A 22,575-nucleotide genomic window follows, 5' to 3' on the forward strand; every position below is an offset into this window, starting at 1 on the left:
AACAATACAAACGACCAATCCAAAGATGGCTCTTTGAAAAGATGATCTCCTACTAAGCCTCATTAAGAAAGAGAAGGTAAACTGGGTGCCTGTAATCCCAGCTACTCAGGAGGCAGAGATCAGGACTGAGGTCCAAGGTCAGCCCTGGAGACCCTATCTTGAAAATATCCAAACAGGGCTGACAGAGTGGCTCACATAGTAGAGTGCCCAACAAGCATGACGCCTGAGTTCCACCTTTATAGTGTTCTTTGCCTCATTAGGTGGAAGTCCATACTGCTACTGACACATCATCTGCCCTTTTGCTAACTGGGTTAACCTGATGGGAGTACAGGGGTAGTGGTGATCCCTGGAGCTTTAGGCATCACCACAATGGCACCAAACTAGCACAGGTTGAGCTGTCCCATCCAAATGGACTAGGAGTGTTTCAGACTTTGGAATCTTTTAGATTTTGGAATATCTGCATATAGACTTTCTGGGTTGTGTATCCCTAATTTGAAAATCTGAAATCTGTATCTTTTTGATTTTCACATTAAGGATCCTCAACCTGTAGTAGCCATTTTATCACTTAACACCACATACTCACAGGGGGAGAAAAAAAATAATAATTTAAGAATGTTCTTTATGAAGAAGTAAAAATGGTTAATGTTTAGGACTCATCTTTTTAATGTTCTATGTGACAAAATGGGAGGTATAAAGCATTCTTCAAATGATCAGTTTTCTCAAAGCTAGTCATTTTTTCACAGAATGTCATATTTACTTGAATGACTAAGATATATACTATGATTCAGACGTCAGTCTGACAGATCAGTTCTTCAAAATGAAGCTAGCTTGTTGCTTCAGAAAAATGACATTTACTGCAATGATAAAATTTGAGCTTTCAAGCAAAAATTAGAATTTTAGAAAACTTTTATCCGCCACTCTTAGCTTTATAGCTTCCTAATAAAAGTGTTCCTAATTAAATCAATGTTGATATGGACAAATGTGATGTTTTAGTGTAATGAAACATACCAATATTTGGAATATCTGTGTAACTCAGGGAGCCAATTATTTGCTAAATAACTAATAAATCATGCACTGGTTAAAGATACATTCTAAGTAAGGCAAACTGAGATTTTAATGTAACTTTACACAGGACAAATGGGATTCCATGTTGTAACTAAACTTTAAGAAACAGTCATTCTTCCTTTTGGCCGACTAAAATTCCACACACACATTTTCTTCTTGATCAATTCATCAGTTGAAGGGCACCTGGGTTGTTTCCATTCCTTGGCTATTGCGACGTGTTGTGGTGAACATCAGTGTGAAAGTATTTCCATTATATCCTGACTTACATTCCTTCGGATTTATGCCTAGGAGCAGTATCACCGGATCATATGGCAGTTCTATTTTTAGCCTTTTAAGAAATCTCCATACTGCTTTCCATAATAGTTGTATTACTTTGCATTTCCATCAACAGTGTATAAGGGTTCCTGTTTCACTCACCAGTATTTGTTTTTGCTCTTGAAGATGGTCATTCTAACTGGAGTGAGATGAAATCTTAGTGTAGTTTCAATTTGCATCTTCTACAGCTAGGGAAGTTGAACACTTCATGTGTTTACTGGCCATTTGTATCTCTTCGAGAATTCCTTGTTTAATTCATGTGCCCATTTCTTCTTTGGGGTGTTGATTCTTTAGGGGTTGAGTTTTTTGAACACCTTTAAGGAAAAATGCTGCTGTATTTCCAATTGTGGCACTGTGATCTGGAAGGGAGAGAGCAAATTTTTGGGGAACTCTGAGGCAGAAAGTAAATAATCTGTGTGATAGAACATTAATGTTGCCATTTGTAAATCGGTGGCCATTTTATCCTCAGACCTCACCTGAGAAACTCTCAAGGACAGCCCTGTCCTTAACAGAAATTCCTGTGCTCTAAGACAGCCCCACCCCTACCAGAGACTATTGTGCATATGCTAACTTCCTTGACCTCCCCCTTCTATAAAACCCATAACTCACCCAGAGTCTGGGCTGTGCCATCTTTTCCCTGGCCAGCCTGGCAGTTTGGGCCTGCCATTAAACTTTGCTCTTGGACATGAGACTTTTCTCGTGAGCTTTCTTTGTGAGCAGCATTTTTCCTAACATTTTGGTGTTGTGACTCGGATTGGGGTGCACTCCCAGCACTGACCTTGTTCTTTTGGCCTCCCCCACCTCATCCCCCCCCTCACTCCCATTCCCTTCCTCCGGGATCTGAGCTGCTTTGTCAGAACCCCTGATCCTAGAAAGCGCTGCTCCCTCACTAGCTCACAGGGAAATTCCTCCACCCCAGTGTGCCTCCAACTGCCATCCACCACCGGCCAATCTTCCCTCAAGGTTCTCTTTCTGTGAGTCCTCGCATGCAGAGCTGTGATCTCTCTCTCATTTCCTTGAAATCCTAGCACTAGGTCTCGGCTCGCTCCTGTCCCGGGGAACCGGGTTCCCCACTACGGACTATGGACCCACCCCCATGGTGAAGACGTTCCCTCTGGGTACTCCACATCTCTCTCTCCTGAGGACTTGATATTTTGGGGATGCCCGCCATATCTCTTCTCAGGTCAGGCCTCACCATGGGAGTTGGACTGTCCCAAATTCCTTCAGACTCCCCACTGGGATGGTCTCCCTGCCAACCTTGGCCCCCTCCACCTAACGCCTGATCTTAAGCCACGAAAGCTCATTTTTCTCTGCAATCAGGCATGGCCCCAATACCCATTAGACAATGCCTCCAAATGGCCACTTAATGGCACTTTTGATCCCAATATTTTAAGGGATTTATACAATTTCTGTGAGTGCGCTGGGTAAATGGAAGGAACTTCCCTACACCCAATCCTTTTCCTATCTCCACACCAAACTCTGTACTTCCTGTTCCTCTGCGCAGGTTCTATTAGCCTCTAAACCAACTTCTAAATGAACCAAATCCTCTCCTGAACCTCCTCCTTCCCCATGTAAGCAGACTTCTTGCGCTGCTCAGGCTACTTGTCTCTTCCTATCTTCCTGAGGGACTTTCCCATCATGGTGTCAAGCCACTCCTTGCCAACTCTGGCCTCAAGGCGATTCCAGCTCTGGGAGAGCTCATGCTCCCTCCCTGTGGGCTGAGACCAAGCCTGGGGTTTATTCAGGTATGCCTCATGCTACAATGGGGGAAGTCCTGTTTGATTATGGCATCTGATGACTGCTTCTCCTTTCCCCCTGTCTAATGCCCCTTTTTCCTGAGACAGTAACCGGACAGTGGAGGTTTCGTTTTGCTGAAAATGTTCCAGTACCAGTCAATGGGAGTGACCTAGAGGCACAGGTGATGCCTAATCCCTCAGGCATCTGTCATGCTTTCAGGCTCTGCCTTCCCCTCCCTTACCTAAGATGTCAGGACTTTTTCTGCTTCCTCCATGGTATCACCACATGTCCTTTGTCTCTGTCTTCCCCTCCCTGGGCTTACTGGGACCCTGCATCCCATGAAAAACTTGTAGCATGGTACCTTATGACTTAAGTTATTCCAACTAGTTTGCCAGGCCTCTCAGTCTAAAATAACTTTAAATCAGCTGCTAGGTAAAAGCGCTTACAAAAAAACTGTGGCTGCCACACAAATGCCCTAACTCCACCCCCAAAAGGGGAGGAGGGAAGACAAGCATGCTCGTGCACAGCAGGAACACCTGCCATAGCTAAGAGAATCCATAGGCCAACCCAACACACATCCTAGGCTGCCAGCTGCACATGGGCCACCACTTCCCCTAGAATAAAATGCGCACAGAGTACACAGGAAGGGGGGAGGGGTGACAGGCTTGCTTGACCTGAGTGTGTGTGGAGGGGGTCGGTGCCTTGCACATGCCCTGCTCCACACACCTTGGGGCACCTGCCTCACACCTTGGGGCACCAGACCCAGCCTTTGTAAGCCAATTGTTAGCTTACAAGAAATCGTTAGTCCCAGAAATCACAAAATGGACATTACTGTGGTCTCTAAACTTCTCATTTAAAATTTTCTATACTTTTGGCCTCAACATAAATTTTCCCTTCAAATATTAACACTAGTTGTCCCCTATGGTACTGTTATTGGCCAGGGATGCCCTCTGAATGTCCTTCTCTAATTTTACAGACAATTTATTCCTTTGTTTAAAAAGTAGCCTTTATTAAAGAGGTTGCCTGCTGTTAGCTAAAAGACAGGATCCTAACATTTTGTTCTTTCTAGATGGGACCTGCACCCTCCAGTCTTCTGGCTTGTAGATGTTTGAAGCTTTGTACTGAGGCCTGGCCTATGCCTTGGGTGACCAAGAGAAGTGGCCTTCACAGGGTTCCTTAAATTACAATACCATACTCCAATTAGACCTTTTCTATAAAAGGGAAAAAGTGAACTGAGGTCCCCTATACAAATTTTCTTTCATCTCAGATTGGCTCCACAATTGCTATTTAGATACTCAAAAGCTGGCCATTCTTTGTAAGCCACAGGCTAAACATGGAAAGGAGGACCAGAAAAGCCCCTTATCAATGACAAGGCCCACCCCTACTGCTCCACCCTCTGCCCTATGTTCTAAGCTACCCCGATATTCAGAACCTCCTAATGGGTGCTTCCCCCTTCAACAGGCAATGGTAGGAAGAGGGCAAATCTATGTCCCCTTCCAGCTCTCAGATCTAAGGGAAATTTAAAAACATCTAGACAGCTATACTGATGCCCCAGACCAATACATCTAAGCCTTTATCTCTGTGATCCAAATCTTTCAATTGATATAAAAGGATACTATGCTTCTACTAGATCAGACTCTTTCCTCATTAGAAATGCAATGGGTTCTGGCCCAGGCCGCTCAGGTTGAAAATGATTACCATTTATAATGAGCCCCAATATTAGTGGCACCTGGAAATGAGGGAATAAATGTGCCTACCTACAGGGGCACAGGAAGTCCCCTTGACAGATACACACCAAAAGGGGCTGATGATATGGCTCGAGCAGTAGAGTGCTGCTTTGCAGACCTAAAGTCCTGAGGTCAAGCCCCAGTGCAGCCAAAGGAAAGAGGAAAAAGAGATTTGGGACTGAGGAAGTAGCTCAGTGAGAGAATATCTGCCCAGCATGTGTGAAGCCCCAGGTTGAATGCTAAATCAAAAAAAAAAAAAAAAAAAAAGGTAAGGTAGGTAAGTGGTGTTAATGTCACTTCAGCCATCTCATAATGGAAGAAGGTAGTTTAATCTAGACCAGATCCCTCATTCAAGTGAGGAAACTGAGGCTCAGAACAGTTTAGAGACCTGCTCTCCAGAATGTCAAGTGTCAATGTGAAATAACAACTTTGCTTTACAGCAACATCATGAAGAAAATCCCCTTACCTTTCTGCAGCATCTTAAGGACACTATCAGAAAGTATACCACAGTGGACCCAGAGTCACAGATGAGAGGTTCTCCTCAAAGATAAATTTCTAATAGCCCCAGATATTTGTAGAAAACCCACTCTGGCTGAAGGAGAAGTCGTTGGATCAACTAATACAACTAGCCACGTCTGTATACTGTAACTGGGACATTACTAACAGAAAGATAAGAGACATGACCTCATTGCTACCCCCACCCGACTGGGGCCTGTATCCTGAACTTGCTACCATGGTGGACAGGAGGGGCATTTCTGCAGAGAATGTTCTAAAGGGGGACAGCCTGGGAGACCCTGCTCTCTCTGCAAAGGTAACCACTGGAGGTCTAAGTGCCCCCCCATCTCCATATAGAAGGTGAGGTGCTACCTCCTATGGATTGATGGACCCCGGCCTCCTGTCCACGCTCCACTTCTTGGCATCGCTGTTGAGGAGCCTTGGAGTACTCATGATGGAAGAAAAACAAAGGGTCATTTTGCGGCTAGACAAAAACACTCTGTTTTACCTTTCTCTCTAGGTTCCCGGTCCAACGACAAAAGTTATCATTTGGGGCAAATCTGGCCAGCCCCTAGAGGACTAATTTACCCTGTTCTTGGAGAGACCTCCTCTTCTGTCACTCTTTCCTCAGTTTCTAAAACTCCAGTGATTCTGCTGGGATGGGATATACTATCTCAACTAAAAGCTCAAATTCTCCTCTCCCCCTCCCCCCCCCAGCAGCTATCTCTGCTGCTCCCTCCTTTAGGAACAAATAGAGCCTGGATGGCCCTCCCTATTCAAATAAAACTCAAAAATCCCTCACATTTTCCACACCCAAAACAATACCCCCTCAAGCCTGAGGAATGATGAGGCCTTATGCCTATCATAAATTCCCTAAAAAAACAAAACAAACAAAAAAACCCCCAAGAGCTACTAATTAGTTGCTCCAGCCCATATAATAAATTTAAAATTCTTATAAAAGTTAATTTTAAAATACAAGTTACAAAATAAACAACCAGAAAGGATATAGGTGCTGAATGTATTTTTTGAGAAGTTAAAGGGAATGTTTTTAGATGAGAAAGGGTTTTGTAAAGAAGGGTTTGTCCTAAAGATTGTTTCAAATAGGAGGGATAAGGACAAGCCATCACAGGGTTTAGTATGTTGTATAAAGGTCTGAGTAAGTTTTAAAAGTGTATAATAAAAAGCTTCGGTGTGTAATACAGTTAAAGTTGAGTATAATCTAAGAGATGTTTAAAAGATTTTTAGAGTCATGTCAAACTAAAACCAAATTCTCTATGTCTATAAAATAACAAGGTTATCTTAATATTGTTCTGTTCTAAGAACAATCTACAAAAAACCGTTACAGATTTTATCAAAGAAATTGTGTTTTCTACTGATCTTGTCAAGCTTTAAGTACTACTAAATCAGAGTTCATTTACATATTTGCTTATGTGTCTTAAATGACCACCCTGTAAAAGTGTAATGTCTATACTTTATCTAAATATGGTATAAACATTTACAAAGTTACATAAAAATGAGCTAGAGTTCTCTTTTATCCAAGAGTGTTACATTTAAATCCTGACAGCCCCTGCCTCCCTCAGGTCACCTACCTAGGCATGGCCTTAAAGAGATAGACTCACTCCCTGAGTCATGAGTGCATCAACCCAATCTTCCGTTTCCCTATCCCCCATACCATAAGGCATCTTAGAGCTTTCTTGGGAGTTACAGGGTTTTGCAGAATCTGTACCCCTAGATATGAAATCCTCTAGCGGACACCTTTTATGCTCCTTCTAATAAACTTGCCTCCAACAGACCCTGCTCCTCTGGCTGACTACCTACCTTATCTTAATCTTCTCAGGGAACTTCTCAGAGAGCATGCAGACCAGATCCTGCCCCATCCTGTAACAATTTCTGTTAAACCAGGGGATCTTGTTTTCCTAAAGGATTTTCTACCCTCTCCATTGGGACTTTGGTGGACCAGCCCTCATCTAGTCATTCTCATAACAGCCACTGGCTGTCAAGCTCAATGGGATCCCCCATTGGCAGCACCTCTCAAGGAACAGACTCTTGGAATCCTCTAGGGAGTAACATTTCACAGTGGTTCTCCTGGCTAATGCCTATGTTTCTTGCTCTGCTATTCTTAAGCTTCCTCCCTTGTATCATAACCAGTTGTACCTCCAGGGATATCAACCTCTCCAAAACCATCCAGAGGACTGCTATGAGGGCCCCCCACCAGGACGCCACAGGAGTCTGAGGATCTTGCTTTATACAGCACCCCCTGCCAGCAGGAAGCAGCTAAGAGGCCGATGCTTTGCTCCAATTCCCGATCCTCAGCTCTTGCCCTCATCATTAAAGAAAAAAATGGGGGAATGATAGAGTAATAATGCCGCCATTTGTAAATCGGTGGCCATTTTATCCTCAGACCTCACTTGAGAAACTTCCAAGGACAGCCCCACCCCTACCAGAGACTACCGCTCATGCGCTAACTTCCTTAATCTCCCTCTTCTATAAAAGCCACGCCTGCCCCAGAGTCTGTGCTGCACCATCTTTCCCCAGCCAGCCTGGCAGTTTGGGCCTGCCATTAAACTTTGCTCTTGGACGTGAGCCTCTTCTTGTGACCTTTCTTGGTGAGCAGCATTTTTCCTAACACTGTGTCCTGCTGGTTCTGACTGCCAGTTACTAAGTGATGGTTAGAATGATAAATTAAGGGCTTAACAAGTGACTTTTATCAACAGTATGACTATTCTAAGTCAGCACCTTCTTTAAATACAAGTGAAGTCATTGGGTTAGTATGCAGCACAAGTATACTAAACAAGTTGGCACTTGCCTAATTTTGACCATAATCCAATGTTCTTTTCTTCTGCTGTGCTGTAATTGTGTGTAACTAAACATATACATTTTTACCATTCTATATGTCCCATCTACTAGTGTATCATTAGTATGTACCTTCAAATCAATTCGAAGAATGGACACTATAATCTTTGTGAAGAAGATCCTCTTTTAATAGTGTTGTACACTTCTGATCTACTGAGCTGAACCAAATGTTTATAGGTCAAAGCTTCTGTTTGAAAGGATAATCTCAGATCCAAGTATATGTTTTAAGAATATGCCACACAAAACTTAACATAATGCATTTAATTAGACAAAAATGGACAGACAGAAAAATGAAAAACATTTATTTCCTGTGTTTTATCCATGGTCAATACTCTATTTTTGATGCAATATATTTGCCAAAAAAAATTCCTCAACTTTTATTTTCCATTTTAAATAACTATAATATTTACAAGCTGTCTAGAGTACACTCAGACACACACACTCACAGACACGCGCAAGTAGTGTATTCTTATCTGGCTTGTACTGAATGCTGGTAAAGGCAATGAATACTTTCCAGAGCCCATTATCAGAAAAGAGAAACCCATGTTGCTTCCTCCACACTTACTCTTCTAGAATAATTTTTAATGTTCCTCCTTCCACTTCCTCATATAGAGCTCATTGCCAGACTTGTATAGGGTTACCATCAATTTTTACAATTTACTTTTACTTACACTTTAAGCTTTAAAAAAGCATAAGCAGACATGATTTCCCCATTTTTATTATTTTGGTTGTAGAATCAAGCTTCATATCTAAAAAAAAAATCCTGTACAGTCACAAGTACACCAAGCCCAAGTCATCTGGAGCAGCCATCTCCTTTTCTACTACTTCTCTGTTGAATTCCAGGGTATCACGTTACCTGTGCAGGTGACACACAGGAGTTCATAATTATCACCTGTCAGATAACCTTTTTCATCTAGCTTGGCTCCAGTGAATCACAAATTGCCAGATACAGAGCTGAGGCATAAGAGAAAAAGTAGAACCCAATACAATAGGTGTAAGTCACAACAAAGCTGCTGGAGAACCTGCAGTGCCCATCAGCTTGCGCTCCCCAGAGTATTAGGTTGATTCCACAAAACGGCAGGTCACGACACTCAGTTCACAAACTAGCTATCTGTCCTAATTTGGAAAGAGTACCTGGCTTAAAAACAGTAACGAGGAATTCTACCACACGCAGAATTCTTAAACATGATTCTGGTGAGGTGATTTATAGCAGAAAATATACCTCTGGTTTTGAGCAAAACTAATATTCTATTCATATCTTACCAGATCTACTTTATGATAATCCTTTTCCAATCAAATTCTTAAACATTTAGCTAGTTTAAAATGAGAAGACCTAGGTGTTTACCACTATAGATTATTTTGAAAAGGGAAATGAAGAAGGCCTACTATTTTAATATTCATTTTTTTAAAAAGCCATATACTTATTAAAATTGAAGTGGCCTAAATACATGGTAGTATCTATTTTTGATCTTTCCCCTGAACAATAGAACTCAGTATCCACAGAAGACTGAAACAGAAAAGATCAAATTCCATTAACAGGTTTCATGTACCATCTTAGCCTTGATTGATATCGCCTCCACTCATCTTGGAGTTAAAGGGAAAGCCTCTAGAATAAAAGGGGGTATCTTGCTGGGCACCAGTGGCTCACGCCTGTAATCCTAGGTACTTAGAAGGCTGAGATTGGGAGGATCGAGGATCGAGGCCAGCCAGGCAAAGAGTTAGTGAGACTCCATCTCCAAAATAATCAGAGCAGAACGGACTGGAGGTGTGGCTCAAACGGTAGAGCACCTGCTTTGCAAGTGCAAAGAAGCCCTGAGTTCAAACCCCAGTCCCACCAAAAAAACTGGGGGGGGGAGGGGATAATCTTATATCTTAAGTGAACAATGTATCATATCGAAAGAAAAAAATTAATGAGGTTTACATGCAAAGTAACTTTATATGATTGCATTACACTACAAAAGAAAATGAATACTGACTTTAAAAACAATTAAAAAATCCCAGAGATTCATTTACATTTGTGAACAAGTAATTAAAATAATACAAAAGTAATTAATAAACTGGGCAGTTTATATTTTAATAGGTGGTAAACATAAATTAGAAGAATTATTACATAACACTACTTACTTTCTTCTCAAGTCACATATTTATTTAGGACAAAGAATGTTCGAAAGCATAAATAAAAAGACAATTTTAAATGCAGGGCAAATCATAGGTTTGAAAGGTCCAGTTCTGGATGAATGGTTCAATACAGCAATTCACCCAATGAAGAGCTTCTAAGCAGAGGCAAAAGGATGCTTCTTAGAAGCAAAGTAGAATTTATTAAGGCAAAGGTACTCATACCCATGCTTGGATGTGAAGCTGTATTTATATTTTGATAGGAGATGGGAAAATCAACTAATCCAGAAACAAAAATACATCTTCTTAATCACCTATAGTTTCCTACCTAAAACTTATGTTTTCATTGCCTGACATTTGGTACCCAGACTAATTTTCCATGTATTCTTCAAGATAGAAATGCTGTCTGATATCTTTTGTTCAAGGATTAATAGAAGTATTTCAGATATACTTGAAATATTTTTCAAAGCACTTCAAATCTAATGGAATTTAATCCTCTAGCAATGGAAATGCAAAGAAGGCAGAACACTTATTAAGCTTATTCACTAATTTCTTAAAAGGTAATTCAATTTATTTTATCTTTAAAAATATACATAGAGCCTTACCACTACTCGGTCCAAGTTCCATAAATATCAGCATCTTATGTCAATCTAGATTCTTGAAAAAATTAAAGCTCTTTAGCAAAAAGCCAACATGTAAAGTTTTATTGAGTGTTGAAAATGGTGTAAAAATGGAGTTCACACCAAGGTGTAAGTTGGAAGATTAACCAAAAGCTTAATTAAGAGTTATAAAATGTTGTTTGCTTTTTTTTTTTTTTTGCCACTGAATAACAGGAAAAAAATTTAAAAGGCCATTCCAGGCTTGTCCTTTCAAAAGAAAATCAAGCAAGAAAACAAAACAAAGCAAGGTTTCAATCATGCAGCTCCACTTAGAAGAAATAAAGAAAAAGTTAGTGTTTGAATTATATCTTTTTTATTTGCACACTAGGAAACTCTGAAAGTTTTGGCAATTATGAACTAAACCCACTATTGTACGCTGGAGTTTTGTACTTTAATAAAAAAGGTTAAGCAGACAATCTAAAATAATTCACTATTCTCTGAGGAGCAACAGAAACAAGACATTTAAGATCAATTTAATAATTATCTAGAAATAAACATTTTTAATAACTTAGATCAATTTATTCTTAAGACATAAATCTTCAATTTTCACTATTTCTCTTGCTGTAATTAAAAAAGTAGTATGATTTTTAAAAAGTCTATCAGTTTTAGACTCAAAAAATAATAGGGGTTCCCTTAGGGTTCCTAATTTATAAAGAGTTATAACAAAAGTTAATTTGTTTCAAGAAAAATGTCCATTAATTGCTATCCCAAATTAAGACTTGATATATGTGTTCCATATAAAATCTAGTCTTGCATAAGAAATGTGACTTCTCAGAGTATATGATGTATATAACAAATTTGGGGTGGGGGTGGGTGTTAGAGGGAGTAGGGGAGCTAGGAATAATTGCAGCCCTTCTGATTGTATCATATAAAGTTCAGATTTTTTGTTGTTCTTTTGTGTAGGAAAATAGGTATCTTCCATCTAAGATTGGAAAGCCTCCTTTTATCTCTCCATCTAGGCAATGACCATGAAAAGATCGTATTCATTTCAGAGGGAGCAAGCAGCAGGGAACATAATTCCTTTGAAAAGATTTAAAAAACAGATACAGACAGACAATCAGCTTCAGAAAAAAATGACACTGAACTTACGGTACACTACAGCTTTGCCAAAATGAGGCAGATGCAGAATATAATGACAGTATTAGGAAAATACAGTTTAAAACAGTAAATTTAGAAAGGGCTCCTTTGTGTAAAGGTTCAGTTAACTAATTTTAAACAGTAAAATTTGCAAAGTGTGAAGTCTATGGAAATGTCAACACAAGGCACATTGGGTTCTGAATGACCACAAAATTTTAAAATTAGAAAAAAGGAAAATAAAAAGGTTTTGAAATGGAACTACAGAAAGATTCTGTGTATCAGCTATTTACTTTCTTAGTTTTCAATACCTCTATTGCAATGTTATGCTATACTGTGAGATCTGTATCAGAACCAGCAGGAAAAATAGCTCTCTCCTGTCACCTCATCAAAAGATACTGTAAACCTGCGTGTTCTAACACAGTAGCTACTAGGCACAAGTAGCTACTGAGTTCTTGAAATGTGGCCAGTGCCACATGTAGAAATGGTAATACTTTGGATATATTAAATAAAATGTATCAAAATTAACTTTACCTGCTTCCTTTTACTATTTATTCACAGGGGAAGAGAAAGATGGCTGCTCTCAATTGCTTAGAAGAAATGTACAAATTTCTTTTGAGTTTTAGATGAAAGGGAAGTTTTTTTTAAGAATTTAGAAAATACTCAAAGTTTCAAATTAAACCTAAATTGCAGTTCCCATGTGACCTAATTGTAAATCTGAGATATATATTTCCCTGAATACATTCTTTTTGTAAAAAACAAAACAAAAACCAATATAATTTATGAGACAACATATGAACTTAGTCAGTTATAAATATTTGAAATTATAAGTATATACCATAAATTATAGGAAATAAAATTCAAGTAACAGAAAGAAGGGGGAACAAAAAGCAAAGTTATTAAAGAGGGATATAACAAAGAACTGCACCAGATGGATAATTCTGTTTGAAAAATTTTTACTTGAGAAACTGAACTTCATGTGAACGACTTCAAGAGCTAGGAATTCTTAAAGTCAACCAATCCCTTTTTTTTTTTTTTTTAACTCCTGGCTGTTCATCTTCATTGAAAAGCAAAAATATTTTTTCTCCAGAACAGACCCCAGCAGAGCTTGCTCCAAACAGGGGAAGCACGAGTACACACTGAGATGAGCCCATTTGAGATGTGGACAAGGACGAAGGCAGCAGTGTTCACATGGCCAATCCACTGACCACTGGCTCCGGGAAATGTCAAGGATGAAGCTATGTATATGTTGAGATTTTTGTATTCCTCTTAAGGGTCACATTTGACGTACTGGCAAGAGCATAGACCACTAACAGAAAAATAAGCAGCACAGTTCCTGCTTATTGTATTTATCAGGGAAGGGAAGGGTTAATCCCAAAGGCAATTTAAATAATGGTATTTTATTTTTATATATAAATAAATGTTCTGAGAAATCTCAGATTTAGTGCATTGTTGTAAAAAATTAGTGCAGTTTTTTCATTAAAGTTTTTAGCGCTCAAGGAGTAAGATAAATCTATGTTCATTTTCTCTCTTACTGTACATTAAGCTTTTATACCTCTATGTGTCCAACTGAATGTTTACCATGGGTGTGTTTGTAAAAATCAAGGTCAATGGATTTCATGTTCTATGATAAAACATGGCAATTACTTTGGAAAAGAAACTAGAAAAATACGAAATCACAGTTTAGAAATGAAGAATTTGTTGATTTAAAGTACAGTCAATGTATAGGAAAAACTTATTAAAGATGTATTTTAACAGAACTTTATCTTTCATGCAAAATGTTTTCTTGGCAGCTAACTTAAAAAAATACTTCAGCTTTATTTGGGGATGGAGACAGTGACAGGAGTCAGGGTGAAGGGCAAAGGAGAGGAGCTTAACCAAACCACTGTTCTCAAGTTTCCCACAAAAGGATAGAAGTGACCCCTACAAGCATCTTCTGCTCACTCCTCTCTTTTTTCCAAAGTCTTGAAGTGAGTGGGAAAGGAAATGTAGCTACAAAACACCAGTTCACACTTCAGCCCCAAGTTCTAGTACCCCAGTTTCAATTACAGTCACGTATTTATCATCAATCTGGACCAGAAGCACTGCCTTGTCGATGTGGGATCTCGTACCTGGATCTCTGCTGCAAGGCACCCATCGGTGAATCACCTAATGACTCAGAACAAAACACACATTAGTGGAAGAGACCTTGAATGCACTCGCAAGCTCTCATTGCTCAGTAGAGGGAGCGATTCTGCTTGAGAATAAAGCATAAAGATAGGAATCAGCTAAACCATGCTTTTGAGTGAGTCATACTACAAAAAAATCAGAGCATCAGGCAACTTTATAAGAGAACTTACATGGCCTTCCATGCCCTCCTGAGGACTCCAGTCTTTCCAGCTGTTTCTCCCAGCTTTTAACCGAATTCCCTCATCAGGCCACTGCAGCTCTTTCCTTTTTGACAGGTTAATCCCTTCCAGAATTTGACTGGGATCCACAATCTAAATTGTAAGTAAATAAGGATTACTTCCAATTCATTTTTTCCTTGCTGATAAAAAATATAATTCCAAACAAAATTTCTTTCACAGGACTCTACATCAAGTTCCCCACTGTCTACAGTAGAATTAAAAAAAAAAAATCTGAAAAGCCACCTCCCCTTCTTTTCAGTCTGTTAGTGGACTGTCCTGCAACTGCTGTGTGTCAATGCTGATAGGGAGCACGTATCACTACTACAAAAACTGCTTGCTTTCGTTTTGGAGGCAGAAACTTTTTCTCCAACATTTGAAAGCGCTCTAATCCCTCAGCCTAAAAACATAAAATGTGTTTTCACAAGAGACCTTTACTCAACAAAGAAGACATACAAACAAAGGAGCAACAGTACAGGAAGATATCTGGGCTTAACTCACTTGGACTCTGTAAATCACTTCCCCCTTTCTGGCATGTGAATTACTGGCAGGAGTTAAGGTGCTGCCTGGCTGGGCATCAGTGGCACTGTTTTGACCTCCCTCTGTCCCAAGAAAGCCCACAAGAGTGTGATGTTTGCAGGCCGGGATGCTTTGGCTGGAGCTGCTGGAGGAGGGCAGGCCATGCTGCACACAGGCCATTCCGCTCTGACTGGTGGGGTCCATCTGGTTCACCATGGAGAGGCGGGACTGGATGGATGATGGCAAGTTTCGCAGTGATATTTGGCTAGTGGAGGAGCGCCGACATGGCACAAATCCAGTGGTAGACATCCGGAGAGACGAATGCCGGCTGCTGTAGCAGTAGGAAGACTGGCTGGCTACGGAAGCCCGAGCGGGGGATTGTCTGACCAGGCTTGAGTGGACGGAGTGAGCACTGTGGCTGGTGCCTGGAGGGAATAAGAGAAGCCCTCACTCATAGGGGACGGGTCACACTGGGGGCTTTTGTGCTTCAGTTTCTAAGTCTTTCTCCTCTAAGCAATCACTTGGTAAATGTATAGAACTTACTACATATACCTAAAATTTTTTTTTTCAGCAGCACCAGGATTTTTTAACTCAGGGCCTCGCACTTGGCAGACAGGCTCTCTACCATTTGAACCACAGCTTCACCCTTTATGCTTTTTTTTCTAATAGTGTCTTGCTTTTTGCTCGGGGCTGGCCATGGACCAAGATCCTCTTAACCTATACCTCCTGAATAGCTGGGATGACAGACACATACAACCATGCCAGGCTTATTGACTGAGATGGAGTCTTACTAACATTTTTTGCCCTGGCCAGCCTCTAACCATGACTTTCCTGATTTCCACCTCCTAAGTAGCTATGATTATAGACATAAAACATTGTGCCTAGCCCTAGGCCTAAAACTTTAAAGGCACTAAAAGAAATAAACATTTGTTTTCTTGTGTGGTTTTTACAAGTTTCTCTTTTGTAAGGCTTTTTCAAATTCTGAGGCATAAGAAAGACAAATTCATAGTAAAATCAAGATTTAAGGTTAGGGTAAATCCTAAAACACCTTTCACAGAATTATTTTGGAGCAAAAAATTGGAACAAAAATACTTCTTTAATACATCAGAAATGAAGTATCACAGAGGCAGTCAGAAATAGTTATTAAGAAATACTGTATGATTTTAATAGGAACTGATGGCTCACACCTACAATCCTAGCTATTTGGGAGGCAGAGATCAGGAGGATCTCAGTTCAAAGTCAAACTAGTTCATGAGACTCTATCTCAAAAAATACTCAACACAAAAATGGGACTGGGAGAGTGGCTTAAATAGTACTGCTCATGCCTAGCAAGCATGAGGTCCTTAGTTTAAACCCCAGTATTGACCCCTCAAAATTATAAATGTATGTTAACTAGCTTGATTTAACAATTTCACAACATAGTCACATATTAAAGCATCATACTGTATAACAAAAATATATAATTTTTGTCAAATAGGAAAAGACAAGTATTTATAAAGGACCTAAAACGTGACAAGCTCGGCAGCTATGTTTCTCAATGCCTATCACTGGCCTTTCAGTCTGTTCCACTTGCCTTTTTTCTGACTCTTAAGAGTAATGTGAAGATTATTAGGAAATAATCATTAACTATATTAAAAACTTAGCTACATATATTTTATACCTCAAAATAAAAAGAGCTAATCAAAGCAAGAACAAAAGGCACATGAAAGAAGCAGGTTAAGTTCCCAGTTGTGGGCTGTGGGTGTAGCTCAGTGGAACAGAGCCTGCCTAGCATGAGCAAGGCCCTAAGCTCATGGCCAAAAACAAAACAAGCAAACAAAAATTCTGGTTTTTGCTAAGAAGGAAAAAAAACATCTTAAATGTTGATCCACCTACACCTTAATTCTAATCTCACTGGAATTCTTTTAACTTAAGTAAATGTTTTAACATTTTATCTAATCCACGTAAATGCCTAAGGTCAATGACACAGGCATTCCTTTATGATTGCTGAGAGTATCAACTGGTTAGAAGACGTTCTGGAATGATTTTTGGCACTAGGTATCAACAGACTTATCCTTGTAAGGTCTATGTTAATGATTCCACTTTTAAAGTCTGCAGGATAGTAAAGTCATAACTGATCACAAAGATTTACATAAAAGATCATTATAACATATGGCAATATGTTCATCAGGAGAGACCAAGTCTCTCCTGTTAAATAAGATAGATAAATTAAATATCAGTCTTTAGATTATATGTTCAAATCCTTAATATCCTGTGTAAATATGTCAAATATCAATTAAATATATTGATTATATATATAAATGACATAAACAAATACAACTGAAAGTCAAGTAAAATATCCTATTCATATATTTTCAAGTAGAAAATACGTATTCCTCTTTTACACACATACTAACTGTTTCCTACCACAACATTACACATATAACTTTGCTTTATATTACCTAGTGTTGCAGGATAAGACATGACAGGTGGGTGGAGTACCGCTCCCAATCCCTGCCCAGGATTTCCAGTGCTTCCCTGGGATAAGTTGCTGTGGGCATCACTGGCAGTTGTAGCATTGTTGCCAGGGCAGGAAGTCCCACCCCCAGTGTCAGAATCTTCAATATTGCCACCACTGTTACATCCAGCTCCACAACCTTTCCTTAGCCTAGGAATAAATACCAGAGTAGGAAACATTATCCCAAGATCACATAAAATAGTTTATCCTATTTCAGCTATTCATTTTGAGCTGTTAATGCTATTAACGTACACCTTTGAACATCTTTATGGTGCAATTAATATCAGGAACAAAACAAGTCTCTTTTCAAAGAATGGCTAAAGAAGCATACTCCTCTTCTATCCACTGCCTCAAATCTTTCCAGCCTACTTCACTTTTATATACTCTATCATTTTTCCTATACCACAATGAAGAACTGTGCAAAAGACAGTTGTACCATTAAGATCAGAGATGGAAACAATTCTTGCTGGGGTGTGTTCAAAGGCTTTGAAGTATGCAACACCCCCAAATCTTATTTATTTATACTGTTACTGCAGCAACTTCAAGAGAGCTACTGCAATTGTTTTTCATGTTTTGTTTTTTGTCCCAGGTTGGCCATGACTGTCTCAATCTGGCACTGGAAGTCTTGCCTGGAAGAAAGCCTCAGTTCCAAGCAAATCAGATTTCCATGTTTATGCCATTTCTCTTAAAAGAGAAATAGCCTAACTTCTTCAAGGTAATTCCAATATAACATATATATACAGTATAACATACATATATACACACACATATATATATATATATATTTAAAAGAACATTTCTTTGAACACCCTGGCTTATGTTTCTCCTTCTGTCTGGATAGAGATTGATGTTAAAATGGTAGAACTTTACTTTTTAAGCACTAGGTACTTTTAGAAAAATTTTAAAACACCCATTAAGAGTTTGCTGCTTTAAGCACAGCAACTAAGAGACAGCATAGATAAATGGGACCTCATAAAACTAAAAAGCTTCGGCTCAACAAAAGAAATGGTCTCTAAACTGAAGAGAACACCCACAGAGTGGGAGAAAATATTTGCCAGCTACACATCAGACAAAGGACTGATAACCAGAATATATAGGGAACTTAAAAAACTAAATTCTCCCAAAATTAATGAACCAATAAAGAAACAGAACTTTCTCAAAAGAGGAAACACAAATGGCCAAAAAACACATGAAAAAATGCTCACCACCTCTAGCAATAAAAGAAATGCAATTGAAACCACACTAAGATTCTAAAAGAAATGCAATTGAAACCACACTAAGATTCCACCTCACCCCTGTTAAAATAGCCATCATTAGCAACACCACTAACAACAGGTGTTGGCGAGGATGCGGGGAAAAAGGAACCCTCTTACACTGTTGGTGGGAATGTAAACTAGTACAACCACTCTGGGAAAAAATTTGGAGGTTACTTAAAAAGCTAAACATTGATCTACCATTTGATCCAGCAATACCACTCTTGGAGATATACCCAAAAGAATGTGACACAGGTTACTCCAGAGGCACCTGCACACCCATGTTTATTGCAGCACTATTCACAACAGCCAAGTTATGGAAACAACCAAGATGCCCCACCACTGACGAATGGATTAAGAAAATGTGGTATTTATACACAATGGAATTTTATGCAGCCATGAAGAAGAACGAAATGTTATTATTTGCTGGTAAATGAGAACATCATTCTGAGTGAGGTTAGCCTGGCCCAAAAGACCAAAAATCGTATGTTCTCCCTCATATGTGGACATTAGATCAAGGGCAAACACAACAAGGGGATTGGACTTTGATCACATGATAAGGCGAGAGCACACAAGGGAGATATGAGGATAGGTAAGACACCTAAAAAACTAGATAGCATTTGTTGCCCTCAATGCGGAGAAACTAAAGCAGATACTGTAAAGCAACTGAGGCCAATAAGAGAAGGGGACCAGGAACTAGAGAAAAGGTTAGTTCAAGAAGAATTAACTTAGAAGGTAATACACATGCACAGGAAATCAATGCGAGTCAACTCCCTGTATAGCTATCCTTCTCTCAACTAGCAAAAACCCTTGGTCCTTCCTATTATTGCTTATATTCTCTCTTCAACAAAATTAGAGATAGGGCAAAATAGTTTCTGCTGGGTAGCGAGGGGGTGAGGGGGGAGAGAGAGGGGGTGAAGGGGTAAGGGAAGGGGTGGAGGAAGGGGGGAGAAATGACCCAAACATTGTATGCACATATGAATAAAATAAAAATAAAAATAAAAAGTTTGCTGCTTTAATCATAAGATCCTGTTTCCCTTAAGCTTGGATATTTTAAGAATCTGAACAACTCTTGGAAGAAACTGAAAACAATGATCTACAATTTTTCTTCATTATTCACCAAACTATGATGTTCCTATACTGTATGTCATAATTTACTAGACAAAGGGGAGAGAAAAAAATTTACTTGCATACTTGAACACACTACAGATTTGAGACTGGGGAGATGGGTTGTTAAAAAGGCAGAGAATCTCTGCATTGCCCACCCAAGTGTTTCAATATGTATAGAATGCACCACCCCCCCGACCCTCAACTGCTGGAACAGGATGCTAAAATAGATGTAACCAATCTGCGTATTTCTTATGCTCTTAATCTGCCCTCTTTGTTGACACAAACAGCAATTTCTAACAGTGGCAATACTCTGCAACAGTATAAAAAAATTAAACAAAGGAAAGGGAATTATTCAAAGCTCTATCAAATACTATAGTAACTGTTCTTAAACAGTTATACATTAGATTTATCTAAGATTTAGAGACAAAATGCTCTACTTCTTGAAGTTCAGATAGACCAAGTTCATATTGTATCATGGCATCTATCTTTTTTTCTACAAGTTTCCCAGGTGAGTTAATGAACACTGTCTAGATAAAGAGGGCAAAGATAGCTGCGACTTACAGGATACATTGCCCATTGCTTACCTGTGCCAGGTTGACACTATGAAGTTTCTGATATTTCCCAAGCTGATAGGTCCCCCAAGAATTTCCTTAAGCTGTTCATGGCTATCAGAGTAAGAAGTTGTCAGGGGTGAGACAAAGATTGGGTAGCCAATAGGCTGATCACAAGATGAGTTTATCATATTCCTCAGAGCTTGCTTTGCATTCTGGATGCTACCTCTCTCTGGGTTACGGTTACGTAGAAAAACAAGCTCCTGCTGTTGCCCAGCCCAAAGACCTCGGACACATTCCTTGTTCACCTGGAAGCCGAAGCACAATGGAACTAGGTGAGGGACCAAGAATAAATTTACAGAAACAGTATGACAACCAACTGTGAAAAGTTGGAAACAAACATAGGTAGATCACATCTGAATAGGAGACAACCAATTTCCTTTATCATTAGCAGACTGCTAAATAATAATCTACAGCACTCTTCTCCTTGCTCTATCTTGTAAAAGTATCAAGTAAAATGTAGTCCAATTAGTTTTTCAAATTGATTAATGACTAAGTTTAGTGAATTAGATAATATTTTTGATAGAAATGAGAGAGAACATATATTTCGAGTTGAAATGAATATATTGCTATTGGGAGGTTGATTAAATGATGCAGATAAAAATGAATCACTATAAACTATCAAAACAAATTTCAGAGGCTGAGTCTCCTTAAGCCCTGAGATGTTTACACACACACACACAATTAGACACATATGGAAAAATAACAGTGATCTATTTATAGCTCATTTCTAATTACTACTAAGCATGAGCTATGATATTATTTTACCTAGGGATCATATCACATTTGCAATATGGTGCTGACTTTTTAAGAAGGGATGCTGCCTTGACTGCATACGTAAAGATAAAAGACCTGGAATATAGTGTATAAAAAAAGATCACCCAAAATGAAATAAGCAAAACTTTAAGTACATGAGAAAGTTTCAGAGGACAGAGTAAATTACTCATAAACAGTTAATGCTAAGGTAGTATGGTCCTTTTTTCTATAAAAAGTTTCAATCAGTTTTCTGGTTTTTTTTTTACTTTTCTTTTTTTAATGGAGTGTGCTGGATGTCTCTACAATTTTGTTCAGATGGCTGCAGAACCTGGAAAAGCTGTGGCTGCTATTGATGTATAACATACTGCTATTATTGGTCTTTTTATATAAATATATATACATATTTACAGACATACTCATACATATACATATAATTTGAACTTTTGGAAACTTTAGCTGTGCTGTCAACTTTGGAAAAAAGTATTTCAATTTACCATGTTGAGTTGGCATTGTGCAGAAATTAACAGCCACACTGGTCTAGAAATGTTAAACTTAATTTTTTCCCATTTGTACAAGGGGTAATGCACTATATTAAATATGTAAGGCTTTATCTACATGGGTTTGATTACAAAAACTAATAAAGTGTTCTCTAAATAATGAAAAAGAAAGTTTCAATTGATTTTTTACAAGTTTGTATCAAGTTATCCGACTTAAATTTCCACAAGTGAATGGCTCACAAACATACCTTAATGACCCTGAAGCTCAGGTAGCGTCTGTTGAGCATGATGATTTTATACTCATTGGTGCCATCATCCATAACATGCCGTAGAGCAAGCAAGGAGGGAGAGTTGGCAAGGACTGCACTACGCCACGCTGGGTCTCCTTCGTGGGCTATCACAAGGTTCTTCTCATGAGATACAATGGCTTCATAGAGTACACTTGGGTCATCATATTCATCCGGAGAAGTGAAATGATCCTAACACAGAAATATAAAATATATGTATTTTTAGGAAAAAAAGAGAATGACTTCCAGAATGATAAATTCTGTAGTTACAAAGTTACTAAGTGAAAATTCTCTCTCTCTCTCTCTCTCTCTCTCTCTCCTTCATGACAGGGTCTTGAATATAGCCCAAGCTGGCCTGGAACTTGCTATGTAGCCCAGGTTGGCCTTAAACTTGCAATCCTCCTGCCTCAGTGTGGGAATACTGGGATGCCACCATGCCTGCCCCTTCCCCTCCTTAGTCTCTTGCATAAGAACACTGGACCCTGACTTTGCTTCTACAGAACCTGGTCTGAGACTGCATTCATTCACTTACCAAACCGAAAAGCAGTCCTGGACTTCTGAACATCACATAATAGCACTTCTTACCTTAAACACTGAATATGCACGTTCCTGTTCTAACAG

At 39.1% G+C, this 22,575-nt stretch overlaps 1 protein-coding gene across 9 annotated transcripts in view; it reads right to left on the bottom strand.

Moving 5' to 3' along the window:
- Pcnx1 (pecanex 1) overlaps positions 1 to 22,575 on the bottom strand; it is a 175,034-nt gene that overhangs the window by 13,083 nt on the left and 139,376 nt on the right. For 4 of the 9 annotated variants that reach the window (XM_074067666.1, XM_074067661.1, XM_074067660.1 and 1 more), the window contains 5 exons: positions 21,916 to 22,146; positions 20,388 to 20,662; positions 17,385 to 17,590; positions 14,926 to 15,368; positions 14,380 to 14,520 (listed from right to left, as the gene is read on the bottom strand). In XM_074067666.1, the coding sequence (XP_073923767.1) occupies positions 14,380 to 14,520; positions 14,926 to 15,368; positions 17,385 to 17,590; positions 20,388 to 20,662; positions 21,916 to 22,146 (1,296 nt within the window). Of the gene's footprint in view, positions 1 to 1,057; positions 1,740 to 5,711; positions 5,788 to 11,752; positions 14,189 to 14,379; positions 14,521 to 14,925; positions 15,369 to 17,384; positions 17,591 to 20,387; positions 20,663 to 21,915; positions 22,147 to 22,575 lie in introns of those variants that run through there. The other 5 variants (XM_074067668.1, XM_074067663.1, XM_074067662.1 and 2 more) reach the window with 4 other exon arrangements.

The sequence above is a fragment of the Castor canadensis genome, chromosome 3, assembly GCF_047511655.1.
Source record: "Castor canadensis chromosome 3, mCasCan1.hap1v2, whole genome shotgun sequence".
NCBI classification, from domain to species: domain Eukaryota; kingdom Metazoa; phylum Chordata; class Mammalia; order Rodentia; family Castoridae; genus Castor; species Castor canadensis.